The sequence below is a fragment of the Balaenoptera physalus genome (assembly GCF_965194825.1).
Source record: "Balaenoptera physalus genome assembly, chromosome: 16".
NCBI classification, from domain to species: domain Eukaryota; kingdom Metazoa; phylum Chordata; class Mammalia; order Artiodactyla; family Balaenopteridae; genus Balaenoptera; species Balaenoptera physalus.
Window position 1 is genome coordinate 77028245 of NC_138898.1, and position 27288 is coordinate 77055532.

The following is a 27288-nucleotide window of genomic DNA, read 5'->3' on the forward strand; positions in this document are numbered from 1 at the left end:
TGCAAAACTTCCCTGAAAAAAACAAAACAAAACAAAAAAAACTTCCCTGACCAGGGATCAAACCTGCATCCCTTGCAGTGGAATCGTGGAGTCTTAACCATGGGACCACCAGGGAAGTCCTGAAATTTGTGTTTTTCTGAATCCCAAAAATAATCAGTCAAGAAATTGGGAAAACAGGAAAAACTATTATAATTCTCCTGTGAGAACGAATGCTTAATAATAAACATCGAGGAATTCCTGGTTTGAAGGAATCCACTGATGTCAAGTAAAAAGCACGGCACGAGAAGGAAACGCTGACACAGAGTCCAAGGTTAATGTAGACATTTCTGGAACTTGGGACCGAAGTACATAGGAGATAAGTGATCACAACTAATCAGTCTTTTTTTTTGTAGCTGTTGCCATGTAAAAAACGTATTCGTGGGAATTCCCTGGCGGTCCAGTGATTAGGACCCCAGGCTTTCACTGCTGAGGGCCTGGGTTCGATCCCTGGTCGGGGAACTAGGTTCCCACAAGCTGCCACAAACAAACAAATAAAAAAACGTATTCGTGGCCCTACTTGTTGTTAACAGTGAGTCATTCTCACAGATTAAAATATTAACCTGTTTACATGTATTGTATATCTTATACAAATTCTATGAATGATGTTCTGAGAAGTAAAAAGTTTTAGAAACAAGTCCTTAAATTGGCAATTTCAACACATGATTCTGTGTAGTGTAGTTGATCTTGTTGAAGGTTTAAACATTTTGTTATCCAAATACTACCCAGTAATGTTCTCTGGTATTTTCCTGGTTTTGAATCTTTGCTATAGCCTACAGTTCTTTGTAACTACTACTAAATGTTTCTCATTAAAAAAAATATAGAAAGTTATGAAAAATACAGAATAACATGACTTCAGGAATTCCTAAGAATTCTAATTTTTCAATCCCCAATCCTAGATTGATATGTGTGGGGAATTTAGAAACTTTAGCCCAGAGAAACTCGATGACCTTTCTAAGCAATTCAGTGGGATGGCAAACTGGGGAGAGGCCATCTTTCTTGGCCTCCAGGAAGGTTCCACACAGAAGCTGGCCCTGCAGCAGAGCTTCCCTGGTCAACATCCCTCCAAAGGCAGAGGTCTGAGAAGAGGTCAGTTCAGGGAGTCAGGGGCTGAGCCTGAGCCTTGACCTTGGCATGGAATATCTCCGACGTCTCAAGTTGCATTTCCATCTTGGCACAAATGTTCACTTTCATTCCTGGGAGTATCTGCTCACTTTAGTATAAAAAGTGTTTTAGGTAATTACCACGAGAAAAATGGATGCTTCATAAGCAGATGTCCTATCAAACATGCACCCTTCACTCGTGTACCGGCAGGAGAAGCAGTGCCGTGGGGCGGGCTGCGGAGTCAGGCAGGCAGACCTGGGTCTGAATGCTGGTTCTGCCACATACTGGCTGTGTGACTTTGGGCCGGTCCCTTAACCTCTCTGAGACTTAGTTTCTCCTTCTGTAAAATGCTGATAATGAGAACCCCAATGGCACAGGACTGTGGTGAGGATTGAACGAGGTCATTCCCATAAACCACAAAGCCTGGCACGGAGTAAGCCCTCAACCAATGGGAGACGTGATTATTTCGTAGTACGACGGGCCCAGCAGTGGAGTGGGCAAGCAAGAACTCGGTGACGGCCATTGGAACCGCTCAAAGGGCTCACTCGCCCCGGGCCTTCTCCAGGTGGGGATTTTCCGGGTCTGTTGGGGGTGGCTCACGGTTGTGCCAGAAGCTTCGTGAGCTCCCCGCCAGCCAGCCCAGGCCACCTTCCGCATCCCCACGTGGGCGAGGCGGGCGCCTGGGCGGGAAGGTCTCCGGCCCCGTGGTCTCCCGGGGAACTGGCGAGGCTGGCCCCGCCGGGAGGTCTTGCTGCAGGTCCTCCAGCGATCAACGGAACTCACCCGCAGGCGGGGCATCCGTGGGCCTTCGGGGAGGCAGGAGGGAGGCGGTGGGGAGATGGGCGTGTGACGCAGGGTCTCTGCGCCTGCGCTGCCTCCCCGGGCCTTGGCCGGAGGCTGGCGGAGGCCCCGGCGCTTCCCGTGCAGCCCCTCCCCGGGTGGAGGCCGGGCGCGCACCCAGCACTCTGGACCCTCTGGCTGCGATGCGTCTTCAGGCGCTCGATGTGGTCCGATTGTGCCCAAAGCCCTTCCCACACTTGGGGTGTCGTCGAGCCCGCTCTGTGCGGGTGTCGGTGGCGAGCCAGATGGGTGCTGTGGCCTTAGGTTCGGGTCAGGCTGGGGCCGCTCGCCCCCGATGATCCTGCGGTGGCTGTGGAGCTGGGAAGCTCTCTGCACCCTCGGGGGCATGGGTGGGTGGCTGGATCTTGGGGCGGCCAAGGGAAGCCTAAGGGCCTCGCCTTGCCTGGGGAGCCGGCTCACCTCCCCTTCCCCTGGGGGGTCGTCCTCGGTGCCCTCGGGGCCTTGCTTCCTCCCACGGGAGCTCTGGGGTCCTGAGGCACCGCAGAACTGGGCCGGGCGTTTGTCCGGAGGGCCCTCCTGGGAAGGAGCCGCCTGAGGGGCTCTGTTTTCAGGCCTTTCTCGTGGAGGGCTCTCCTGGTCATCCTCACTCCCGAATCCTGCAGTGAAGAAAGAAGAAGCTGTAGTGTTTTCCCTTCTCCTCACCCCAGCCAAGACTAGGAAGACCCCGCCTTGGGAGTTCTAAGTGGGGCAACTTGGTGGAAAGTCTTTGTAAACGATGTATTTCTGACATCGGGCAGAGGTGGAGGCCGGGCCCTGTGGGAGCTCAGTTTCTGAAATTTGATAGAGCCGGGCAGCTCTACACTTATTTGCAGTATGATTTCAGGCAAGTTACGTAACCTCTTACAAAGTCTCAGTTTGTTCAGCTATCGGGTGGGGATAATAGTAAGGGCAGCATCATGGTAGCCACAGACCGCCAGGAAGGCAGGGCACAGCAGCGATATGTTAAATTGGAAAGATCAATATAAACCTGTAATGGGGACTTCCCTGGTGGTCCAGTGACTAGCACTCCACACTTTCACTGCCGAAGGCCCCGGTTAGTCCTTGGTTGAGGAACTAAGATCCCACAAGCTGCCCCGCACAGCAAAAAACAAAAACAAAAAACAAAACAAAACAAACAAAAACCAAAAAACCTGTACCTAAAAGAACACTTCTTTCTACCAGGTGAGGTCCAGTACCCCGCTACTAACTCTCATGTATACCCCTAATACCCAGATGTTGGTGTCATATTATTTACCATTAAAATAACCAGGAGTCCTAGGAGGGTAATGGATTCCATTTCTTGATACAAGAAAAATCAGGATGGGTCTACAAGCATCCTGTTGAGGCCAGAAAGCAAGGATATTTTCAAGGATGTCAGGGGTAGTGTTACAAAGAGAAAGACGCTAAGTAAATGGACTGCCATTGTCCAAGCTGTAACGATTTGAGCACCCTAAAAAATAAGATCGTTATGCTTAAGGGAAATATCTGGGAAAGGCTGTGAGACCCTAAGCTACCCAAAAGTATAGTTAATATCAAGTCTTCAAAAAGGTAGTTGTACTACCTTTCTTACATAAAGAAAGGTGATGAGAATAGATATGTATAATTTTGATGCTTTTTATAAGTAGGAGAGTGTTAATATATGGATATTTTGTTTCTTCTATTCTTCCTCTATTTATAAGGCATAAATATGAACTCATTTCTATCTGTGCAAGGAGGAAAGAATAGACCCAGGGAACTGTGAGTCCAGTGACCCTGGAAGAACAGGGTTACCATGACTGGACAGCACTGACGGATACATACAGTAACCAGGTAGGAAATTTCAACACTCTTCCTATAGGATGATATACCCATTTGTCCTGATGAGAACTAACTTAAACACACTGTCTCATTTCCTAAGAGATGACATGCGAAGGAGCTTTAAAAAATACCGATCTACAGGTCTCATCAAAAAGATCCCTAGATTCTATGATAAGCGATTAACGTTCAGGCTATCTAAAGAACTCCCACAATATAAAAACAATAAAACAAACAACCCGACTGAAAAATGGGCAAAGAACTTGAAAAGACACTTCTCGAAAGAACATACACAAACTGACCAGCAAGCATATGAAAAGATGCTCAACATCACTAATTATTAGGAAAATGCAAATCAAAACCACGAGATGCCACCTCACACTCATTAGGATGGCTACTATTAAAAAAAAGAAAACCCAGAAAATAAATGTTGGTGCGGATGTGGAGAAATTGAAACCCTTGTTCACAGTTGGTGGAAATGTAAAATGGTGCAGCTGCTATGGAAAGTATTATGGTGGGCCCTCAAAAAAGATCCAGCAGTTCCACTGCTACTGGGTATATATCCAAAAGAATTGAAAGCAGAGTGTCAAAAAAAGTATTTGAACACCCATGTTTATAGCAGCATTATTCACAATAGTCAAGCGATAGAAACAACAGATGAATGGATAAACAAAATGTGGTATATACATGCAATGGAATACTATTCAGCCTTGAAAAGGAAGGAAATCCTATCTGACACATGAATTAGCATAGGTCCGTACTTCTGGCCATTTCTCATGCCGGACATAGTCAACAGCCAAAATGCACTGCTCGAAGTTCTGTCCACTGTGAGGATTCTTCTTCACCACTGTCCTCCAGGTTCACCCAGCTGGGGAGCGGGGGCTGTAGCTGTCCACTGTCAGCTCATAACGGCCTATCAGCCAGACTCATCTGTAAACAGGCTTGAGTCTTCATCAGTCAGCTGGGCGTAAGGGACACCCCAGAAAGTCATAGCCAGTGATTGAGGGAGAGAAGACCATGCAACAGGAGCCACCTGGTCCTGTAAATGGCTCGCACCTTCTGGACCTTTCCAAGCCTGGTCTCTTATATCAAGTGATGATAGATTGCTGCTGTGCACACCCAACCTCGTGGTTGGGTTGGTCAGACAACACCCCATTCATGATGAGAAGCTCAGGTTGCATGGTCACCTGATGTCACCTTGTTAGGTGTTCAGTTCCTACCAAGTCCCAATGGCAAGCCAGAGACTGTTGCTGAAAAGCAGAATAGTTATCTATAGAAATGAGCCTACACTTATCAAAAATCCTATGAGTCTGTGCTTTGATTCTGCTTTTGGTGCTTGCTGGAGTATCACTGGCTCTGGGGGATCATAAATACCAAGAGATAGGGCAGCTGTACTGCAGCCTGAACATGTCACAGAGCCTTCTCTTGCTCTTGTCCCTACTCAAAACTGGCACCTCCCAGGTGACTCTATTGTTGAGATACACTGCCTCCAAAATCCAAATAGGCCTACCAAGCACTGGGCCTCTTTCAGGGGGAGTAGGTTGTATGAGGAGCAACTTGTCTTTCACCTTGGAGAAGATACCTTTTCATACTCTAGGCCACTGCATCTCCAGAAACTTCACTGAATCTTTAGTGGGGCTTATCTCCCACTTTATAGTTTGCATACGTCTTATTAGGGCAATTAAAGTACTTGTTACTTGCTGCTCATCAGATCCAGTAATGTTGTCAATATAATGGACCAGTGTGGTGTTTTGTGGGATGTTAATGATTAAGATCTTTGCAGACTCTATTACGGCAGAGCAGAACTGACAGAGCTCTGAGGCCACCTGAAGTTACATGGTGGCCTTGCCAGCTAAAAAGGAAACCGCTCTGGTGGACCTTGCATACTGGTATGGAAGAAAAACCAAGTTGATAGCTGCATACCAAATACCAGGGGAAAGGTGCTAAATTTGGGACAGCAGCTGCAATTGGAAGTGTCACCTGATTAAGTTCATGAAGGTCCACCGTCATTTTCCATCTGACTCCTGCACAGGTCAGACTGGCGGGTTAAATGGGTATGTGATAGGTCTCACTACCCCTCTTCTTTCAATTCTTTGGCATGAATCTCTGCACTTCTCCCAGGGATGTGGTATTTTTACTGGTTTGCTGTCTTTGTAGGAAGTGGGACTTTCACTTAGCCCTCCTTGCCATATTGGTCCCCAGTCTGTGGGTCAGAGACCCTATGTGGGGATTCTGCCACTATGACAGTTTTCAATTTATTGCCTCTCAGCTCCAAATTCAGGCTCTAGTATCTGCTCTGAGATACTGGACTGGACTATTTATGCATTTCTCCTTGCAGTTAAGCTTTGCCAGTAGAGGGCGCTAGAGGGACATTGAAAGAGGAAGGGGATGCTTTTCCTGGCTCTGGTCCTGTTGAGGTTTGTTTTTTTTCTTGCGCTTGCTGCACAGTTTTGCAGGGGCACATCCAGTGGTTCCCTGCCTTAGATGTGTGTTAAAGTGAGGAGTCCTTTGAGGAGCTCGCAGCCCCCAATTTGCAACCACCTTGCCGCACCCTCTCTACCCCCACGTGGTCACCACAGACCCCAGACCACAAGCTGACTTTGCAGTGAGTGGACTCAACACTTCAGACTTCTTTTGCACCTCATTAGGCTTTCTCTAGCACTGATCTCTGGCAGAGCAAGCTTTCTCCAACACTCGACTTTGGTAGCAGTCTGGTTTTCTCCAGCACTCTGCTCTTACCGAGTGCACTTTCTCTCACGTCAACAGTGCTTGATTCTTGGTGCAGCTTTCTCCAGCACTGGGCTCTCCCTGATTATACATCTAGCTCTTGACTGCACAATGGTATGACTTTCTACAGTGCTTGATCCCTGTAATGGCAAAGCTCTCTCCAGCACTGGGTTCCTGTAGAGAACACTTCCTACAGTCTTGGTTCCAGCAGTGCTCCATGATTAGCATGACACCCCAGAGGGCAAATTTCCAGGAAGTCCCATTGGTGAGGCAGTCACCGACTTCTCTGCCATGCCCTTTCAAGTGAAGTCTGGATCTCAGCCTGGTGGGAGAGGACTCTTCCTTGGGCTCTCTATCTCAGTCCTAGGGAGAGTAGCTGATCTTAATACCTCTGTTTCTGTATTCTTTAGAATTGTCTTTAGCTCTAATTAGCCAATTCCCTATTATTCCAATCCCCTGTTAATAATGCTTTATGTTAAACTTTCCCATTGTGGCTTCTTTCTCCTGGTTAGACCTTGATTGATATAATAATTGGTACTGGGAGTGGTCCCAGGAGAAAAACTCACAAAGATGCGATTTTGCAATGATATGGTCATACCCTTGAGTTTGAGCAGTGCTGAGCTCCTAACCAATGGGAAATGGGATGCCAGCAATCCATGGTATGCAGTGGCATCACAGTTAATCAGACTGTTGCCTGTGGTTGATTGTGATGAGGTGCCAACTGAAGCTCATGCCTTGGGAGCCCAACTGGCTGCTGCCCTTGACTCCTACAGCAGTAGTAATGACTCAGACCTGTGGTGCAGGATGGATTCTTTGCAGTGCACTTGGGTGATTACAGAGAGAAAATGACAAACTCGGGTCTCTTAACTTCCAGCACAAGTCACAATCTGAGAACCAGGATACTTACATGACAGTCCTAAAACTATCTTTTAATTATGTAGACCCAGGGATGATATTGCTAAAAGTCAAATACAAAATTTAATTGTGTAAGCTGATGATTTATAATGACAGTTGAATTCACACTCTTATCAAATTTGTCATGGGAAAACTAGGGCATCAATCAGGAAAGAATAAGGTCCAGAAATTCGGAAGGGTGCATCTGGTTGGAATCAGATGAAGCAGACAATATTGAACTCCCAAGTCATTCTGAGGCTCCTTTGCCAGTGGAAGTAGCTTGCTCTTCTGTGTCTGATGAGACTAGCTGTTCTCTGTCTGAAAACCCTGTGATAAGCTCACCTGGGGCAAATGCCTTGAAAGGGGGTGCTCATTCCACTCAAAATTCACCACAACTACCCTGTTGCCTCTAAGCCTTTAACAAGGGTCAAGTCTCAACACATTTCAGGAAGACAGGTACACACCATGATCCAGGAAGAAACAGCTAACACATCAAAAGAATAGCAATACATTGCTAATATGTTGGCAGAAACCTAAGGAGTATGTGAGAATGGATTCTAAGAGTGTTAGACCAATGAGGGTAGAATATAACACTAGATAGGGCCACATTCACTTATATGGGTGTATTTACTAAAGATCCCAGATTTAATGTGCTAGCTCACACACCTGAAGTTGGCACTAAGAAGTTATTTGGTTAGCTGACTGAAATTTAGACCTAATAGTGGTCTACATTTAGTGAAGTTGAGATACTAGAGTTCTCCTGGCATCACACAGAAGTGAGAATCCAAAGGCTTGGATGATAGACTGATTTATCATGTGTAATCTGTCAACTGTATTCAGTGAGAGGACCCAGAGACAATTCCTTTGCTAAAACATTGAAGGGAGCATCTCCATGCTTGAAAAGCTCTCTGGTTATTCTCCTTTGTAGGCCAGATATGACTGTAGGGGGTATCACCATTTATTTGGACTCCCTGCTATCAGTGGGTATGATGGGATCCAGATAAGGTGGACACATTAACTGTAAAGGGCAGCAGGGACCACCAGGCAATCTGATTTCTTGGCTAGCAGAGATCTTTGGCAGTGGTATTTGTTCAGGGTCCCTAGCAATGAAATAAATGGGAAACCTACTCCACTACTGTTGGATTTGTTTCCTTCTTGACCTTCTGTCTAGTTATTTCATCCATTATTGAAAGTACAGTATTAAGGTCTCCAACTATTATTGTTGAATTGTCTATTTCTCCCCTCAATTCTGTCAGGTTTTGTTTCATGTATTTTGGGGTTCTGTTTTTAGGTACATATATGTTTATAATTATAATGTCTTCCTGAGGGATCAACCTTTTTATCATTATAAAATGTCTTTTGTCTCTAGTAACAAGTTTTGTTTTAAATTCTGTTTTGTCTGGTAATTAGTATAGCCATTCCACATCTCTTATAGTTGCTTTTGCATAGCATATCTTTTTGTATCCTTTTACTTCCAACCTATTGATGTCATTGATTATAAAGACAGCATATAGTTGGATCATGTTGGGTTTTTAAAATCTGTTCTGCCAATCTCTATCTTTTGACTGCAGTGTTTAGTCCATTTACATTTAGTGTAATTGCTAATAGATAGGATTTATGTCTGTCATTTGGCTATTTGTTATTTATAATTCTTTTCTTTTTTGTTCCTATGTTTCTCCACTACCACTTTCTTTTTGTGTTAAATCTTTTCTAGTATTCTATTTTAATTCCCTTGTTGTTTTATTCTATTCTTTTGAGTTACTTTTTTAGTGGTTTCCCTGGGTATTACAATCAACATCTCTACTTAAAACAATCTAGTTGGGCTTCTCTGGTGGTGCAGTGGTTAAGAATCCGCCTGCCAATGCAGGGGACACAGGTTTGAACCCTGGTCTGGGAGGATCCCACATGCCGCGGAGCAACTAAGCCCACGCACTACAACTACTGAGCCTGTGCTCTAGAGCCTGCAAGCCACAACTACTGAGCCCACGTGCCACAACTATTGAAGCCCACGTGCCTAGAGCCCACGCTCTGCAACAAGAGAAGCCACTGCGATAAGAAGACTGCACGCCGCAATGAAGAGTAGTCCCCACTCACTGCAACTAGAGAAAGCCCACACGCAGCAACGAAGACCCAATGCAGCCAAAAATAAATAAATAAAATAAATTTATTTAAAAAAAAAAATCTAGTTCATGTTAATGCCAACTTAATTTCAGTAGTATATAAAAACTTGCTCCTATATAGCTCCCTTCTCTCACTCCTCCTTTGTGCTATTATTTTTATTTTTAAATTTATTTATTTATTTATCTTTGGCTGCTTTGGGTCTTCATTGCTGAGCATGGGCTTTCTCTAGTTGCGGTGAGCAGGGGTTACTCTTCGTTGTGGTGCGTGGGCTTCTCATTGCGGTGACTTCTCTTGTTGCAGAGCATGGGCTCTCAGTGCGCAGGCTTCTGTAGTTGTGGCTCGCGGGCCTCTGTAGTTGTGGCTCGCGGGCTCTAGAGCACAGGCTCAGTAGTTGTGACGCACGGGCTTAGTTGCTCCGCGGCATGTGGGATCTTCCCGGACCAGGGCTCAAACCCGTGTCCCCTGTATTGGCAAGCGGATTCTTAACCACTGTACCACTAGGGAAGTCCCCTTTGTGCTATTATTGTCATACAAGTTACATCTTTATTTATTATAAGCCCATAAACACAGTTTTACAATTATTGCTTTTTGCAGTTGTCTTTATTTTTTAATTATTATTATTATTTTTTATTTTATTGGGCTATATTGTTTTATAATGTTTGCAGTTGTCTTTAAAATATAAAAATTATAAACAAAATATATTTATACTGTCTTTTCTATGTAATTATATAGTTTCCTTTATTGATGTTCTTTATTTCCTCATGTGAATTTGAGTTACTGTCTAGTCCTTTCATTTCAGCCTGAAGGAGTCCCTCTGTATTTCTTGTAAGGTAGGTCTGCTAGGAACAAATTCTCTCCATTTTTGTTTATCTGAGAAAGTCTTAATTTCTCCTTTATTTTTTTGAAGGATTGTTTTGCTGGGTATAGATTTCTTGGTTAACAGTTTTGTTCTTTCAGCACTTTGCATATGTTATCTCACTGTCTTCTGGCCTCCATAGTTTCTGATAAGAAGTTAGCTGTTGATCTTATGGAAGATCCCTTGTACATGATGATTTGTTTTTTCTCTTGCTGCTTTCAGTATTCTCTCTGTCTTTCAACAGTTCGATTATGATATGTCTAGATGTGAATCTCTCAGTTTATCCTACTTTGAGCTTCTTGGCTGTGTAGATTAATTTTTAAATTTATTTATTTTATTTATTTATTTTTGGCTGTGTTGGGTCTTTGTTGCTGCGCACGGGCTTTCTCTAGTTGTGGTGAGCGGGGGCTACTCTTTGTTGCAGTACGTGGGCTTCTCATTGCAGTGGCTTCTCTTGTTGCGGAGCATGGGCTCTAGATGTGCAGGCTTCAGTAGTTGTGTCGTGTGGGCTCAGTAGTTGTGGCTCGTGGGCTGTAGAGCGCAGGCTCAGCAGCTGTGGCACACAGGCTTAGTTGCTCTGTGGCATGTGGGATCTTCCTGGACCAGGGCTTGAACCTGCGTCCCCTGCATTGGCAGGCGGATTCTTAACCACTGCACCACCAGGGAAGCCCCGATTAATTTTTAAAAAAATCAAACTCGGGGAAATTATTTCTTCAAATACTTTTTTCTTTTTTTTTTTGGCTGCATTTGGGTCTTGGTTGCTGCATGCGGGCTTTCTCTAGTTGCAGTGAGCAGGGGCTACTCGTAGTTGTGGTGCGTGGGCTTCTCATTGCGGTGGCTTCTCATTGCAGAGCATGGGCTCTAGGTGCGAGGGCTTCAGTAGTTGCAGCACGTGGGCTCAGGAGTTGCAGCACGCGGGCCCTAGAGTGCACAAGCTTCAGTAGTTGTGGCTTGTGGGCTCTGAGCGCAGACTCAGTAGTTGTGGTGTGCAGGCTTAGTGGCTCCGTGGCATATGGGATCTTCCCAGGCCAGGGATCATACCCGTGTCCCCTGCATTGGCAGGCAGATTCTTAACCACTGCACCACCAGGGAAGTCCCCAAATACTCTTTCTGCCCCTTTCTCTTCTCTCCATCTGGGACTCTCATTATATGTATATTAGTACATCTGATGGTATTCCACAGGTCTCTGGGGGCTCCATTCCTTTTTCTTCATTCTTTTTTCTTTCTATTCCTCAGACTGAGTAATCGCAATTGACCTGTCTTCAAGTGTGTTGATTCTTTCTTCTGCCAAGTCAAATCCTCTCTTGAGCCCTGTTAGTGAATCTTTCATTTCAATTGTACTTTTGTACTGTTGAGCTCCAGAATTTCTATTTCTATTTGATATATATATATATATATGCATGTGTATACACATACATACATGCACATTTTTAATATAAATGTAATTTTTCTATATGCTTATTAATAGTCTCTGTTTGGTGAGACATCATTCCCACACTTCCTTTTGATTCTTTTGGCGTGGTTTCCTTTAGTTCTTTGAATATATTTATAATAGCTGATTTAAAGACTTTGTCTGATAACTTCCTCAGGGACAGTTTCTTTTGACTCCTTTTTTTCCTTTGTATGGGCCATACTTTCCTGTTTCTTTGCATGTCTCATAAATTTTTTTATTGACAGTGACATCTTAAATATCATAAGGTAGCAACTCCAAAAATCTGATTCCACCCCTCCTCAGGCTTTGTTGTTGTTGTTGCTGCTGTTTACGAACTTTCCTAGATGAATTCTGTAAAGACTTCATTCTTTGCGCATGGCCACTGAAGTCTGTGCTCAATTAGCTTGCTTAGTGGTCAGCTAATGATTGGACAGAGATTTCCTCTAATGTCTTCAACCAATAAATTTCCTAGCCTTTTCTGAGGGGCTCTATGTGTGTGTGTGTGTGCACAACACTGCTTTAACTTCCACTTCCTGCTTGCACAGAGCATCAAGGTCAGCTAGAGGTAAGAGCTTAGGGTCTTCTCAGGTCTTTCCTGAGTGCATACAGCCCTACTCATGCTTGTGACCTTATAGGGATTCCCAGGAATGTGTCAGGGATTTTCAAAGCCCTCTACGGATATTTCATTCCCTAGTTTTTCCTTTCAAGTTTTTTTGTGCTTTTTTTTTGTCCAGCCTCTTTTTTTTTTTTTTTTTTAATATTTATTTATTTAGTTGGTTGCGCCGGGTCTTAGTTGCAGCAGGTAGGCTCCTTAGGGAGTTGCGGTATGTGGGCTCCTTAGTTGTGGCACACGAACTCTTAGTTGCAGCATGCATGTGGGATCGAGTTCCCTGACCAGGGATGGAACCTGGGCCCCCTGCATTGGGAACGCGGAGCTTTAACCACTGCGCCACCAGGGAAGTCCCTAGCTTCTTTTTTTTTTAAGTTTTTATTTTTTAATTTTTTGGCCATGCTGCACAGTTTGCGGGATCTTAGTTCCCCAACAAGGGATTGAGGTCCAGCCTCTCGTTACCCCAAAACTGGTATCACCATCTCAGGCTGCTGTGATATTAAACAATGGCCACTGATTGTTTTAAACTAGGGATGTTTCAACATATCCCTAGGGATATGGCTGTAGCACAGGGAGAGTTCTGAGTCGGGTCAAATAAAGACAAACTCTGAGAATAGAGCTTTTCAGAGAGCTACCAAATAGAGACACTTCTCTGGGAATGGAGCTGTTATGGAGATTCAAACCTGTTCCCCCTCCTGTGGCTACTAAGCACTGGTTTTCACAATTCCTTTAGTTGTGAGGCTTTTATTTTCCAAGGTTTCTGTGAACCTGTGAAGAGGAGAATGGGACTAAGGCAAGTTAAAACTGCACAAAGTTCACTGTTCTCACTAGGACACAGCTGTTTTTCTGGAATAAATGCTCCTTGGGTTGTAGCTAGGCTTTGGTTAATTTTCAGAGTTCTGAAAAAGCTTATTTTGACCATTTTAGCCAGAGTTCTTCTTGTTTTTATGAAGGAGTGAATTTTCAGAGGTCCTCACTCCACCATTCTGGAAGTGTTTCTCTTCTGCTTGATCTACAGTAGAAACCCTGCGTCTGGTAGCCAAAATTCTGATTTGAGTTGTCACAGTGGAGAATCATAGCCTGTCACTAGTTCGCAGACCCAAGTCAATCATAGACCCAGAGCCGCTTAACTGAGGGTGATGCCAAGTCTCCTTGAGGAAGGACCTTGTACCATTGCTGCAAGTACTCATCATAAGTCTTTCCCTAAGCCTTCCCCAAAGGGACCTGTGGCCCTTTTACTAGGGTGTGCACTGGGTAAAAGGAAATATCCAGACCCTTCATGGGTTATTAGACATTGGCTCTAATGGACACATTCCTAGGGACCCAAAATGCCACTGTGATCCACCAATCAAAGTAGATGCTTACAGCAGCCAGGGGATAGATGGAATCTTAACTCCAGGCCAATTCAGTGGGCCTAGGTGGCCCATAGACCCATTCTGTGGTTATTTCTTCACTGCCTAAATTTATCATTAAAATAGACATACTTGGTAATTGGCACAGTCAGTAATGAGAGACTCAAAGATACTGGAAGAAATCTTACAACACATCAAAAATATAAGGGAAAAGAAATCATACCATTAAATGTAAATTTGAAGGACAGATCCAGAAGACCTAACACACAAATAATAGGAGTCCCCAAAGGAGAGAAAAGTAACAGGTGGAGAGGGAAATTTGAGTCTGAAGATTAAAAGACTGACATGAATGAAGATAAACATCTAGACATATCCTGATGAAATTCCTGAGTTCCAGAGGTAGAAAACAACAACAACAACAATTTGCAAGCTTCCAGAGAGAAAGACTAGGTTACTTAAAATGGAGCAAGAATCAGACTAGTTTAAGACCACCCATCTGCAATCCTATGAGCTAGGAGACAGTAGAATACAGACTGCTAAGAGAAAAGGAATGTAACCCAAGAATCAAAACAAGTCATCGTGTCACTTCTCAACCAGGGCAAAAGAAAGACATCTGCTAGCATACAAGATTCAGTGCATGGATCAAGTGCATGCCTATCTGAGGGAAGTGCTCAAGAAATTCTCTCAATAGTGATTGAGAGCTCATGATAATGCAAGATGAAGAGATGGGGTAGCAGAGGTGAGCAACGAATCTTGCGATATATATAGTTTGGTTTAAATGGTAGGAGATAGACTGGAAATTTGTGCTGTAGGTATTAAGTAAGGATTCTTTTGCAGAAGTCATGAACTTTAATGGAAAGCCTAATAATAGATTAGAACAAAAAAACCCTGTAAACTATCTTAGTAAAACTCCAGGAGTAGGGAGAGTGGGGAAGTTAACAGCATTCTAAAGGTATCATCTTTCAGGAGATTGTGTGGGAATGGGCAAGTAAAACATTTTGGTGAAGGAGTAGGATTATTACCATGTACTGATACAACAATTTAAGAATAATTGTGATTGCTAGGAAAGAAAAGATAAACACTAGCAGCTTAATAAAGGGGGAGGGTGGATGGCAATAAATAGAAACTTGACCAAGTCAACAAAAGTTAAAAAAAAAAAAGCAAACAGGAAAACATTAATGAAAAATAAATAGTAAATGTAAAATAAGGTAGAAAGAAAAAAGTATATTGTTTATTACAATAAATATGAAATTATAAGGCAGAAACTGAGACTAAATGACTTTAAAATCTAGCTATAAGCAATTTATAGGAAACACATAAAGTGACAAAAATGTTTCAGATAAATGGACAAAAAATTTTCAGGCAAATGCAACCAAAAAAACAAGATTGAGGGAAGAGTTCTTGCCAAGATTCTGGCAATGTTTATTTCTGGTTTTGAGTGGTGGTTATGAGGGTATTTTGTTCTATAATATCATGTTAAGCTATTTCTTTATGAATGTCTATGCATGATATTTCATAATTGTGATAGGGAGAATAATGGCCTTTGTCTAATGTCCTAAAATGTCCACATCCTAATCCCCAGAACCTGTGAATCTGTTATTTTACATGGCAGAAGGGACTCTGCAGATGTGATTAAATTGAAGTCCTTGAGACAGGGACATTATCCTTGATTATCCAGGTGGCCAGTGTAATCACACGAGTCCTTAAAATTGGAAAACCTTTTCTGGTTATGGTCAGAGGGAGATGTAACTGTGGAAGAATGGTCAGAGAGATGCAACATTGCTGCTCTGAAGAAGGGGGAAGGGGACCACGAGCCAAGGACTATGGAGTCCCTCCGGACGCAGGAAAAGGCGAGGAAACGGATCCTCCTCTAGAGCCTCGGAAGGAACACAGCGCTCCCTACCCCTTGATTTTAGCCCAGTGAGACCCATGTTGGACTTCTGACCTCCAACACTGTAAGATAATAAATCTATGTTATTTTAAGCCACCAAATATGTGGTAATTTGCTACAACAATAGAATACTGATACAACAACAAAAAAGCTTTAAGATGTTTGCCTTCCTGTTATGACCTCTACTTCATCTTCCTTTTCTTTTCAGCTTCACTCTTTTTTAAATTTTATCTTATATATATTTTTGGCCGCATTGCGTGCCTTGCGTGGATCTTAGTTCCTGGACCAGAGATTGAACCCAGGCCCTTGGCACTGAAAGTGCAGAGTACTAACTACTGGATTGCCAGGGAATTCCCCCAGCTTCACTCTTAAGCTAAACTTCCTCCTTGCCCATAGCTTTGTGAGTCAACAGTCATGGGGAGAGAACGAATGGAAAGAGCACTGAGCTTCAAGATAAGGAACCAAAGTTGTAGCTCTAGCTTTGCACTAACTTGCTGTGTGACTCTGAGCCAATTGCTTTCCCTCTCTGAGCCTATAATGTTAATTATCTTAATTAACAAAAATTATATATTGAACAAAATATTTAGCTAGATGTTGTTCAGGGGTATAATACTTCCCCAGTCACAAAGTCTACTTATCCAAACTCTTAAATATGTGAATTTACTTCTTTCTGTTCAACCTATAGGCAACTCTGAGGATTTCAGATCCAGTTCATACAAATTTCAAATCATTCCTTGTTATGACCTTGGGACCTGGAGCTGTAAAAATTAAAAAGGCAACAAACATTCCATAGAAGAATATCCCTCTCAGAGGGCATGCTACCTATCCCAAAATAACCCACAGAAAGAATGAATCCTAAAACATTTCAAGAAAATAAGGAAGGGTATATAGAATATCCATTAATAGAGGAAGTAGTTTAAAAATATTTAAAATGCCACTCTATGCCTATTCAATAACTTTAAGTAAAAGAAAAAAATGTGTAGGATTTTTCATAGGTTTATATATCCCATGTAGCTGCTGAGCATTTATGGTGGAGCCTCACAGACACCTGGGACATTGGTCATGCCCTTTGAGACCCACGGAAGTCATGGGGTCCCTGGAACGTCCTTGTTCCTTAGAAGTGGCACATTCACTCCCAGCACAGTGACCCCACCAGACTCCTGATATGGGCTTTCATGGCCCCTGCTGTTTCAGTTCACTTTTTTCTGGGTCTGGCTTTCAAACTTCCCAAGAGGTTAGATCTGATCAGCTGGGTAGGCATGATCCAGTTGGGCAGTATTTCCAGGCCCAAACACCTCCCAGGCCACCAGGACAGCCTACAGGAGTCCACTGGCATTCTGGGAATGACCTTTGCTGTGGACGCTGCCTGGTGAATTATAGGATGACCACCATCCCTCGGCCCTGCTAACTGCATGCCTGTAGCAGCCTCAGAAATTATGAAAATCAAATCTGCCCTATACTTTTCTGAATGCTCAGGCCCCACTGAGAATCACTACTATGGAAAATTGGGTTCAGATGCCAATTCCTGGGCCCATTGGGGATTTGAGATGAGGAAAGTGGGATGTCATGACATTTGCTCAGATGGGACTGCAGATGCAGCTGCCATGTGAATTAGGGGGACACCTCTCTAGTACAAGGTCTTGAATTCCTTAACTGGAATTTCTCCCACCATGGGGGTTTTGAGGTATGTAATCATTTAAACTGGAGAAAGAGTACTGTACATGTAGGGGCATAATGGGGGGGGAACTTATTTTTATTTTATTATGAAAAAGAAAATACAGGGAATTCCCTGGTGGTCCAGTGGTTAGGACTCCGAGCTTTCACTGCCGAGGGCCCAGGTTCGATCCCTGGTCAGGGAACTAAGATCCCACAAGCCACACGGCATGGCCAAGAAAGAAAGAAAGAAAGTACAGAAATACAGATAAGCAAAAATAAGAGTAACACTATATTCCTACCACCCAGAGATTCCTATTGCTAACACCTTGAATTGGTCTTTTCTATCTTTCCTAAGAGCTCAGCATGGGGCCCAGCATAGAACAGAACTTCCATGGCTGTTGAGGAATGAACCGAAATGATTCCTCACCTATAAATTAGGAGGTATGATGAAGTGATCTCTAAAAATCTCCCCTCTAAAAATCAAGAAGTGTAGAGTAGGCCGGTGGATAAAAACTTGACCTCTAGTGTGTGTCTCATGTAAACATACACATTACATATACCCATCTATCCAGCACTTAACCTAGGGCCTGGCATGTTAGGAAGACCCAGTCAATGGGAGCCACTGTTACCATCATGTCCTTGCTCCCCACAAGGTTCAAGGATCCCCATCTCCTTTCCCCCAAACTCCAAGCCCCTCAGCCCACTTGCTGCTCTGAAAGCCGTGGCAGAAAATGTCTCCTTAGAGCAGACTGTGAGACTCCTTTCTTTACAGGAACACTCTCTTTACAGTGGTCTTTGAGTTTAATTTTGAAATTGAAAAAAAAAAGGAAAAAAAAAAAAAAGCCTGCTTTCGTACTTCCCTGGTGGCGCAGTGGTTAAAAATACACCTGCCAGTGCAGGGATCATGGGTTCGAGCCCTGGTCTGGGAAGATCCCACATGCTGCGGAGCAACTAAGCCCATATGCCACAACTACTGAGCCCGCGTGCCACAACTACTGAAGCCCACGCGCCTAGAGCCCGTGCTCTGCAACAAGAGAAGCCGCCGCAATGAGAAGCCCGTGCACTGCAACCAAGAGTAGCCCCTGCTCGCCGCAACTAGAGAAAGCCCGCGCGCAGCAACGAAGACCCAACGCAGCCAAAAATAAATAAATAAAAATTAAAAAAAAGAAAAAGCCTGCTTTCATTAGAAAGTTGGGAAGAATAGGGAACACTAAAATTTTGCTGTAGATGATGGAGGAAATAGTCTGACTTCAGAGTCTGTGCTCTGTGTTAGAGATCACACGCTCTCCAATCAGACTACGTGGACTCACATCTGCCTCTACTATTTACTGACTGGGGGACCTTGGACAAGTGACTTAACTTCTCCGTGCCTCAGTTTTCCCGTCTGTAAAATGGACACAATAATAATACTTATCTCACAGAGTTGTTGAAATGATTTTTGTGAGATTATGCATGTAGTTTCTTAGAGTTTTACCTGGCTCAGGGTTAGCTATTTGGTTCTATATGGGCCCAAATTATTCTTAGATCTAAACTGCTTGGAGTGAGGGTTGAGATTCTCACGCAAGTTGAATAACAATGGACCCTAATTGCCTTTGAAGGAGGATAGGTGTGATTAACTTCAAGTTTGCGTCCAAGCTGAACTGCACAGCTATGTGAGTGGAGGACCAAGTATGTTTGGCTTCTGTATGCTACATTTTTAAAGTTAAGATTTAAAAATTAAGCTCCCTGCCCTCGAGGAAAAGAAACTAGTTTAAATGGAAATGGGCTCTGAGTTTAATGTGCTATTAAAGCCAACAGTGAAAGAATATGAAGTGTATTAAGAAGGGTAGGAGGGTGGGAGGCAGAGGGTCTTGGTGGAGGTGATGGCAAGGGATGGAAAAGTCCCCAGGCCTGGAAGGGGAGAGAGGGAGTCCTGGCACATGCCCCAAGGCTGTGCTCCATGAAACTAGCCAGTCCTAGGAGTAGGTGGCTGCCTGATATTCCAGGAATAATGGGATCCTATGTACAAGGAGTCTCAGGCAGCCCTAGATTCTGGTGCCTTGCATGTGGTATGGGGCAGAAGCCATGGACTTTAAAGGACCACTGTCCCTTGGACAGCGATGCCAACAGCAGCCAAGATGAACAAGGGATTAGACCCTCCCTGGCACTAACACACACACACACATGCACACACCCCTAGTTATCCAGGCAACACTTCTTGGATTCTGGTGTGCCCTTGAGAGAGGAAGAAAGTCCCAACAGTACCTGAGATGGAATCTCTGCTTAGAGTCACAAATTACATTGTTTTTTAAAAAAATATTTGATTATTTGTTTGAAGGGATACCCAAAACAACCAGCCTGGTCCCCACATGTTTTGGTCTAGTGGCTAGAGTCCTCTCTCAAGCCTGCTACTCCATTCCTCACCCCCAGTTTTACTTTCAAACTTGGTTAATAGGTAGTCTTTGGAATTAAAGAGACCTTAGGTTAAGTCTAGGTTCTGTCACTAGCTGTGTGACCTTGGACAAGTTACCACAGTTAACTTTTCTATACCTGTCTCTTTTTTTTTAATTTTAATTTATTTGGTTGCACTGGGTCTTAGTTGCGGCAGGTGGCCTCCTTAGTTGCAGCTCGCAGGGTCCTTAGTTGTGACTTGAGGGATCCTTAGTTGTGGCACATGGGCTCCTTAGTTGCAGCAGGTGGGCTCCTTAGTCGTGGCTCACGGGATCCTTAGTTGCGGCTCACTGGCGCCTTAGTTGCAGTACGCAGGCTCCTTAGTCGTGGCATGTGAACTCTTAGTTGCGGCATGCATGTGGAATCTAGTTCCCTGACCATGGATTGAACCCAGGGCCCCTGCATTGGGAGTGCAGAGTCTTAACCACTGCACCCCCAGCGAAGTCCCTATACCTGTTTCTTCATCAGTAAAATGATGCACTTCCTCTTAGGAATTGTTAGGAGATTGAATTGGAATAATAGGGTGGTTTTCCAACTGCGTCCTGGAAAGCCTCAAATCAGACAACCTAGTGTTTTCCAAACTTCATTCACATCCCATGTTCCCAACCTTCAGACACTTGTACACCATCTCTACTATTTGCTTAATCTTGTCCTTTAAAAATATCAACTTTTAAAATGGAAAAACATTTATTCAAGAAGGAAACTTTATATCACTACCATAAACAGGAAGTACCTATCACTTACCCTAGAATGGTAAAAAATAAATATAACAAAATCAAAACGTTGGTATTCAATTCTCGCTTGCCATGGTTATAGGCCAAAGCTCTGAGCTCAAGGCCAGGACTTTGTTTAAAAAAGATTATCTCAGTCATAAAAGGCCACTTATGGCTGTATATGAAATGTCCAGAATAGCCAAGTCTATAGAGACAGAAAGTAGATTAGTGACAGTCTAGGGCTGGAGGAGAATGGAGATGACTGCTAATGGGTATGGTTTGAGGGTGATGAAAATGTTCTAAAGTTGACTGTGGTGATAGCTGCACAACTCTTTGAATATACTTAAAGAACCACTAGATTGTACACTTTAAATGGGTGAATTGTATGGTATATGAATGATCTCTCAATAAAAGTTGTTAGTAAAAAGAGAAAACTGTTAAATCTTATTTTTTTTGTCCTTGAGGTGAATGAAAGGATGCAAAGATACCTGAACCAGGACCACTATTATTTAACTTAACCAGGTCGGTGAGCACCCCCCGCTCCCCATCATCTCCCTGTGGTAAGCTTTTGCCCCCTTATGAAAGGATTCAGTCATAAGCACTCAATGTTAGCTAATATTCCCCCAAACAGATCTGCCAGTCAAGTCGCACAAACCTGGTTTATAACCCTCGCTACTCACCCACTGTCCTGCATCATGACTGTGGAGAAAATCGCCCTGAACCTCACTTTTCTTACTTGTAAAATGTGGACATCTCCCGAGGTATGTATGCACCGCTCCTGACACAAAGTAAGCTCTCAATAGTGGCTCTCATCATAAATGTCCTTAAACTCTTGGAGCAGCAGCGCTAAGAATCAAGGGATGTGGCTTTGAACTATGCCTCTGCCCGGACTAGATACACTGGTGGGAAAGCTTGTCTTTGCCATTCCAAAGTCACATTCTCTTGCTGGGCCTCGGTTTCCTGGACTGTATAATGGGGAGACAGTGGATTCCCAGGGGCAAGTAAATAAAAGAAACCGACTGTGATCAGCTAGTCCCGGGATCCTCACGCCAGCATTACAGCCGGGGAGACAAAGGCCCAGAGGGTCTCAGATGCTGCCCACGGTCAAAAATGCTGGTCAGGAACTCGGGGGAAGGGGACACGTCCGCAGGTCCAGTCCTAGGTGACCCTGATCTGCTGCTGTAGAGCAGACACAACCTCGGCGGAACAGTCCCCCACCTGCGCCCCGCAGCACTGCAGCCCTGCAGCCCTGCAGCCCTGGGGAAAATCTTGTCCGGAGCGCCCGGACCGGAAGTCCGCCGAGTCCTCTCTAGGACCCCGGCTGGGCGCTCGGTGCCCTTAACGCTTGAGACGCCGCGGGGCGCCCTCCCCGCGCTCGGCCGTTTCCGAGGCACACTGCCCTCCTTTGTTTCCAGGAAGCTTCACCAAAGGCAGGGAAAGGAGCCGGGTCTGTGGGTCCAATTCTACAGACAAGGTGACTGAAGTCACACGGCAGCTGAACCAGAGCCCTGGCGCCCCATTTAGGGCTGTTTTCATTGATCCCAACCGACTCTCTCTGGCTCCCTCACAATATCTTAAAATAGATACAGTAAAACCTCAACTGGGGTTATAATCGATTACGACAGACTTTTACTTTCGTTTCTTTAGCACTGCATTTCCTACATTTCCCAGAGTGCCTGTAGTCCTACCGGTGATTTTAAAAATTAAAGATCGGAAATATTATTCGCTTCACAAAAATTTGGTTTACATACAGCTTCTCCGTGCGTGATCTGCCCTTGGTTCACTCTGCTCCTGACACGGGTCAAAGATAGATGAGGAAAAGATTAAAAATATATATATATATATATATATATATATATATAGTAAGTCCCCTACATACAAACCAGTTCCATTCTGAGAGCACGTTCGTAAGTCCAATTTGTTCGTATGTCCAACAAAGTTAGCCTAGGTACCCCAACTAACACAATCGGCTATATAGTACTGTACTGTAATAGGTTAATAATACTTTTCACACAAATAATACATAACAAACAAACACAAAAAATAAAACGATTTTACAGTACAGTACCTTGAAAAGTACAGCAGTGCACTACAACAGCTGGCATACAGGGGCTGGTATCAAGTGAACAGGCAAGAAGAGTTACTGACTGGAGGAGGGAGAGGAGGTGGGAGATGGTAGAGCTGAAGGATCCTCAGCAATAGGAGACGGAGGGCAAGCTTCAATTTCACTCACGCCTAACGTTGATGGCACAGGTTCTGGTTCCTTGCTGGATTCAATTATATCAACCCTCTTGAAAAAACGATCCAGTGATGTCTGGGTAGTAGCTCTTTTCTCCTTGTTGTAGATGACATGGTAGCACTGGATTGCATGCTGAACGGCTGCTGCAACCTTTGTGTACTGTTCTACGTTCAGGTCCTGTGCCTCAAAAACTAACAGTGCCTCCTCAAATAAAGAAAATCCCCTTGCCATTTTCTGCATCGTGAATCTCTTCGGTTCTTCAGTTATTTCTTCTTCCTCTTGTCTCTCTTCCCCCTTCCTCTGGGCCTCCAATTCCATCAGGTCTTCATTAGTACAGTACGTGCCTTCATCAATAATTTCTTGAAGTGTTTCAGGAAACTCCCGGGCAGCTACCGTATCTGCACTCGCTGCCTCACCACTTACTTTTAGGTTTTGAAGGTTAGCTCTAGCCTGGAACCGATGAAACCAGCCATGGCTGGCATTAAAAGATGCACCCTCTGATTCTTCGCTGTGTTTCTTCTTTGAGTCTTCATAAAGGGTTTTAGCTTTCTCTTGAATCAGCATAAGCTGAGCGGGACTCGACGCTGATGCTGATTCTGCACTCACACTCTGAGAAGTTTCTCCATCTCCTCCATCACTTTTCCACGCTTCTTCGATACTATTGTCGACATCTTCGGCACAGCAGACTTCACATGTTCCATGATCTTGTCCTTGTTCTTTAGAATCGTGCTGATGGTTGAACGATTCATGTTATAAGAACGAGTGACATCTACCATCTTTTCACCTCGCTCCACTCTCTCAATTATTTTCACTTTTGTTTCCATCATTATCGCTTGGCGCTTCTTAGCAGTACCAGCTACAACACCACTGCTTTTACACTTGCTTCCAGACATCCTGGGCTTGAAATAAAGATACTGTACTACTGTACCCTATACAATACTGTACAGTAAAGTACACAAAAGCACAACCACTTGTAGAGGATGCACGCAGGTGACAATGTACGCCAGACACGTGAACTAACTTACGTGATTGGATGTGCGAACGCAATTCGCATCTTTGAAAGTTCACAACTTGAAGGTTCGTATGTAGGGGACTTACTGTTTATGGAAAAGATAATATTGGCTTCATGTTTCAGATGAGGCAACTAAGGTCTAGACAGGGAAATCACTTGCCCAAGATCACACAGTTAGTACAAATCAATTGAATCTGGAATACCTCCATTCCTATTCTGCATCCTGACCCTTCACTACACCACAGTTGCATCCCAGAGCTGACTGGAGGAACAAAGGAGGGGACAGGCAGAAAAGCCACTGCCAACAGATGAATATAAGGGAATGGAAAGTAAGTTATTGTGCTCTTCCCTTTCACTTGCCCTGTGTGGGGACCTGGGGGTCACCAACCAGTCACACCTGTGGGGCCAATGCCTAAGTCGCATCCTATACCAATGAAAATGTCTGGGGGTAGAAGCCAGACATCAAAATTTCCCAGGTAGTTCCAATATGCAGCAAAGTTTGAGAACCACTGCCATAGGCTGAGTATATTCTTTGGGTTGCCAGGCAAAGTCATGGGGAGCCATGGGAAGTTTTAGAGCAAGGGAGCAGCAGACCAGTTTGGAGTTTAAGGAGAATCAATTCTTAGAAGGAAGGAAGTGTAGTCTGGAGTGAGAAAGGGCCTGGGAGACTAGGGGCAGTGGTGGGATCCCAGTTTGCCGAGAACTGAGGGATTTCCGGGAATGGAATTTGAAGGGCTAACATGGGGAAAGTCCTGGGCAAACCAGAATGCTTGGTCACCTTAGATCCTACCTCTGATATCGTTCTGTCTCCCCAGATTTCTGGGGGACTGATGCCATAGACTCTCCATTCTAGAAAGGTCCCTGAGAAAAGGCTATCCATCTCCCTGGGATGTACTCATCCAGGGCTCTGAGCCCCAGGCTTGACAGGCTTGTGCAGGGAAATAGAAACAGGCAGAGGACTTGGACCCATCTGCTCTCCACCCAGCAGAGGGATCCTAGTCAAAGACAAGTCTATGGCATCTAACCCAGCAATAGAAAGGAACAAACTACTGATCCAAGTAACAGTGTGGATGACTCTCAAAAACATTATGCTGAGTGAAAGAAAATGGATGCAAAGGAGTACATAGATTCCACGCACGCGAAGTTCAACAACAGGTTAACCTCATCAAAACCAAAATCAGAACAGCGCTGCCTGTAGGGAGCTGGGGACAGGGAAGGGGCAACAGGAAACTTTCCGGGGGGGATAGTGATATAGTTGATAAGGGCTTGCATTATGCAAATTATATATTTGTTGAAACTCACTGGATCACAGTTAACACCTGTGCATTTTGCTATATGAATAGTTTTTCTTTTTACAGGAAAAGAAAAACCTGTAAATAAATACTGGACTCTAGTGAAAAACATGCATGCCGAAGTGTAGAGAGGGAAGTATACCATTGTCTGCAACTTATTTTGAAATGTATCAAGAAAATAAGAAAGGTTGTTAGATGGATGGCTAGGGCTATGTGATAAAGCAAACACAGTAAAATGTTATAGAATCTAGGTGGTAGGTACATCAGTGTTACCTGTACAATTCTTCCAATTTTGCTGTAAACTTTAAAACTATAATAAAATATTAAGGGAAAAAACCCTCTAAGTCTGATCATGTTACTCCTCTGCGCAGACCCCTTCAATAGCTCTTCATCTCACCCAGAATAAAAGCCAAAGTCCTGACAATGGCCTTCAAGCAGGATAAACTTACATCCTGGTTATCACGTATCACGTGTTATCTGGGCATAATTATTAATACATCCTCTTTTATCCTCAAAGTGTGAATGACAGGTTATGTGCCTGTCCTGCCTCTGAGGCCCTTGCTGACCTGACCTCACTTCCCACCACTCTCTCCCTCCTCCCTCTGCTCCAGAGGCACTGATCTCATTTCCAGGCATGTGCCCCCTCAGGGCCTTTGCACTGGCTGTTCCCTCTTCCTGGAATGCATTTCCCTCAGGTATGTGCAAGGTTTTCTCCCTCACTTCCTTCAAGTTTTTTCTCAAATGTCTCCTCAGTCAGGCCTCCCCTGACCTCCCTATTTAAAATTGCAATCTGCTCTTTCCCCACTTCCCTTACTCGATTTTTTCCACAGTACTTTTAACTTTCTACATATAATCTAATTTACTGAAGCTAAGTTCCGTGAAGGCAAGGATATTTTTCCATCTTGCCTATGCTGTATCCCCAGGGCCTAGAATAGTACCCGGCAAACAGTAAGTGCACAATAAATACACGTTGCTATGAATAAAGGAATTCCCCTGCCTTCGTGGAGCTTGCAGTCTGGTGCTGGAGACTGAAGTCAACATCGACCATCACAAGAGAATTCCTGATGCTCTGGGAAACGGCAGAAGAGGGGACAGGGGGCACGAGGAGAGGAGAGAAGACCACACCAGGAAGCTGAGGTTTGAAAAACAAGAAGCCATCTCCCAGATGAAGAGGGACGAGAAGGGCACTCCCGGCCGAGCAAACAGCATGAGCAAAGCCGCAGAGGTGAGGAAAAAAGCAAAGTGTCTGGGGGTGATTATAGGCAGTTCCAAGGGTAGCTGTGCAGGGATGGGAGGAAGAGGCGGAGTGTGGTACCATCCTGCAGGTAATGAGGGGACTGGAGGGTTTTAACCCCCGGGCAGCATCATGGGCAGATTCGGGTTTCTGAGACCGCCCAGCTGCTGGGTGGACAATGGATTGCTGATGGGCCAGAGCGAAGCAGGGAAACTCACTGGGAGGCACCAGCAAAACAGTGGGGCCCTAAAGAAAGGGGCAAGTGGGAGGGTTATTTAGGACAAGGACTTAAGGGGACAGGGTGACTCATGGGATGTTGACTCTGACTTCTGGGTGCTCCCATCTTAGCCAACTCCTGGGATTGTGGGCCATTTCTGGGGAATCCCAGAGGGGATGCTGGGAACAGGTTGGGAGGAGGGCTAGGCTGAGGATCTGTGGGACGTCCTGTGAAGGCATTTGGCTCTTTGAGCCTGGAAGTAGGGGGCAGAACTGGGAGGCAGAGACTTGGGAACCATTAATTCAAGGAGTAGGTGGGACCTAGCAGGGAGAGTGTTCATGAAAAGAGCTAGGCCAGCGCGAGAGATATTTAAGGGATCAGGAAAAGGAGAGAGTGACATAGGGGAAGAGAATGGCGGAGCACTGGAGGCTAGGGCCTGAGAGCCAAGGGTGAAGAATTTCCAAAAAGAGAGTGTGGATGTGGGGAGGAGGCGGGGATGGCATGGCAAGGTGATGGTCAGGGATATGGCTATGGAAGAGGTGGCTTTTAAACCAGGTCACAGAGTAGGCTACAGAAAAGGTGAGGGCAGGCTTGGGCTAAGGGACAGCTGCCCGGGGACTGGGGCCTTGGGCCAGGAGAGGGATAGGAATGGGGAAGACTCAAACTTTAGCCTTTCAAGCCTACTCAGAAATGACTCTTCCTCCCCAGTCTCACTGGCAGGTGAGTCTCTGGCCTCTACCACTACCCCCTAATATCCTCATCTGTAAAATGGGGTAATAGGAAAAACAGCTGCCATTTGTTGAGCACTTACTATGTACCAAGCCAAGGACTCTCTCTC

The 27288-nt window shown here is 44.6% G+C and overlaps 1 protein-coding gene across 2 annotated transcripts in view; it reads right to left on the reverse strand.

The window, feature by feature from the left end:
• Positions 1-306: 306 nt before the first annotated feature.
• The window catches only part of BCL7C (BAF chromatin remodeling complex subunit BCL7C), a 32985-nt gene continuing 6003 nt past the window's right edge, over positions 307-27288 (reverse strand). For both annotated transcript variants that reach the window (XM_082429574.1, XM_082429572.1), the window contains one exon: positions 307-2597. In XM_082429574.1, the coding sequence (XP_082285700.1) occupies positions 2397-2597 (201 nt within the window). In that variant the 3' untranslated portion in view covers positions 307-2396. The remainder of the gene's footprint in view (positions 2598-27288) is intronic.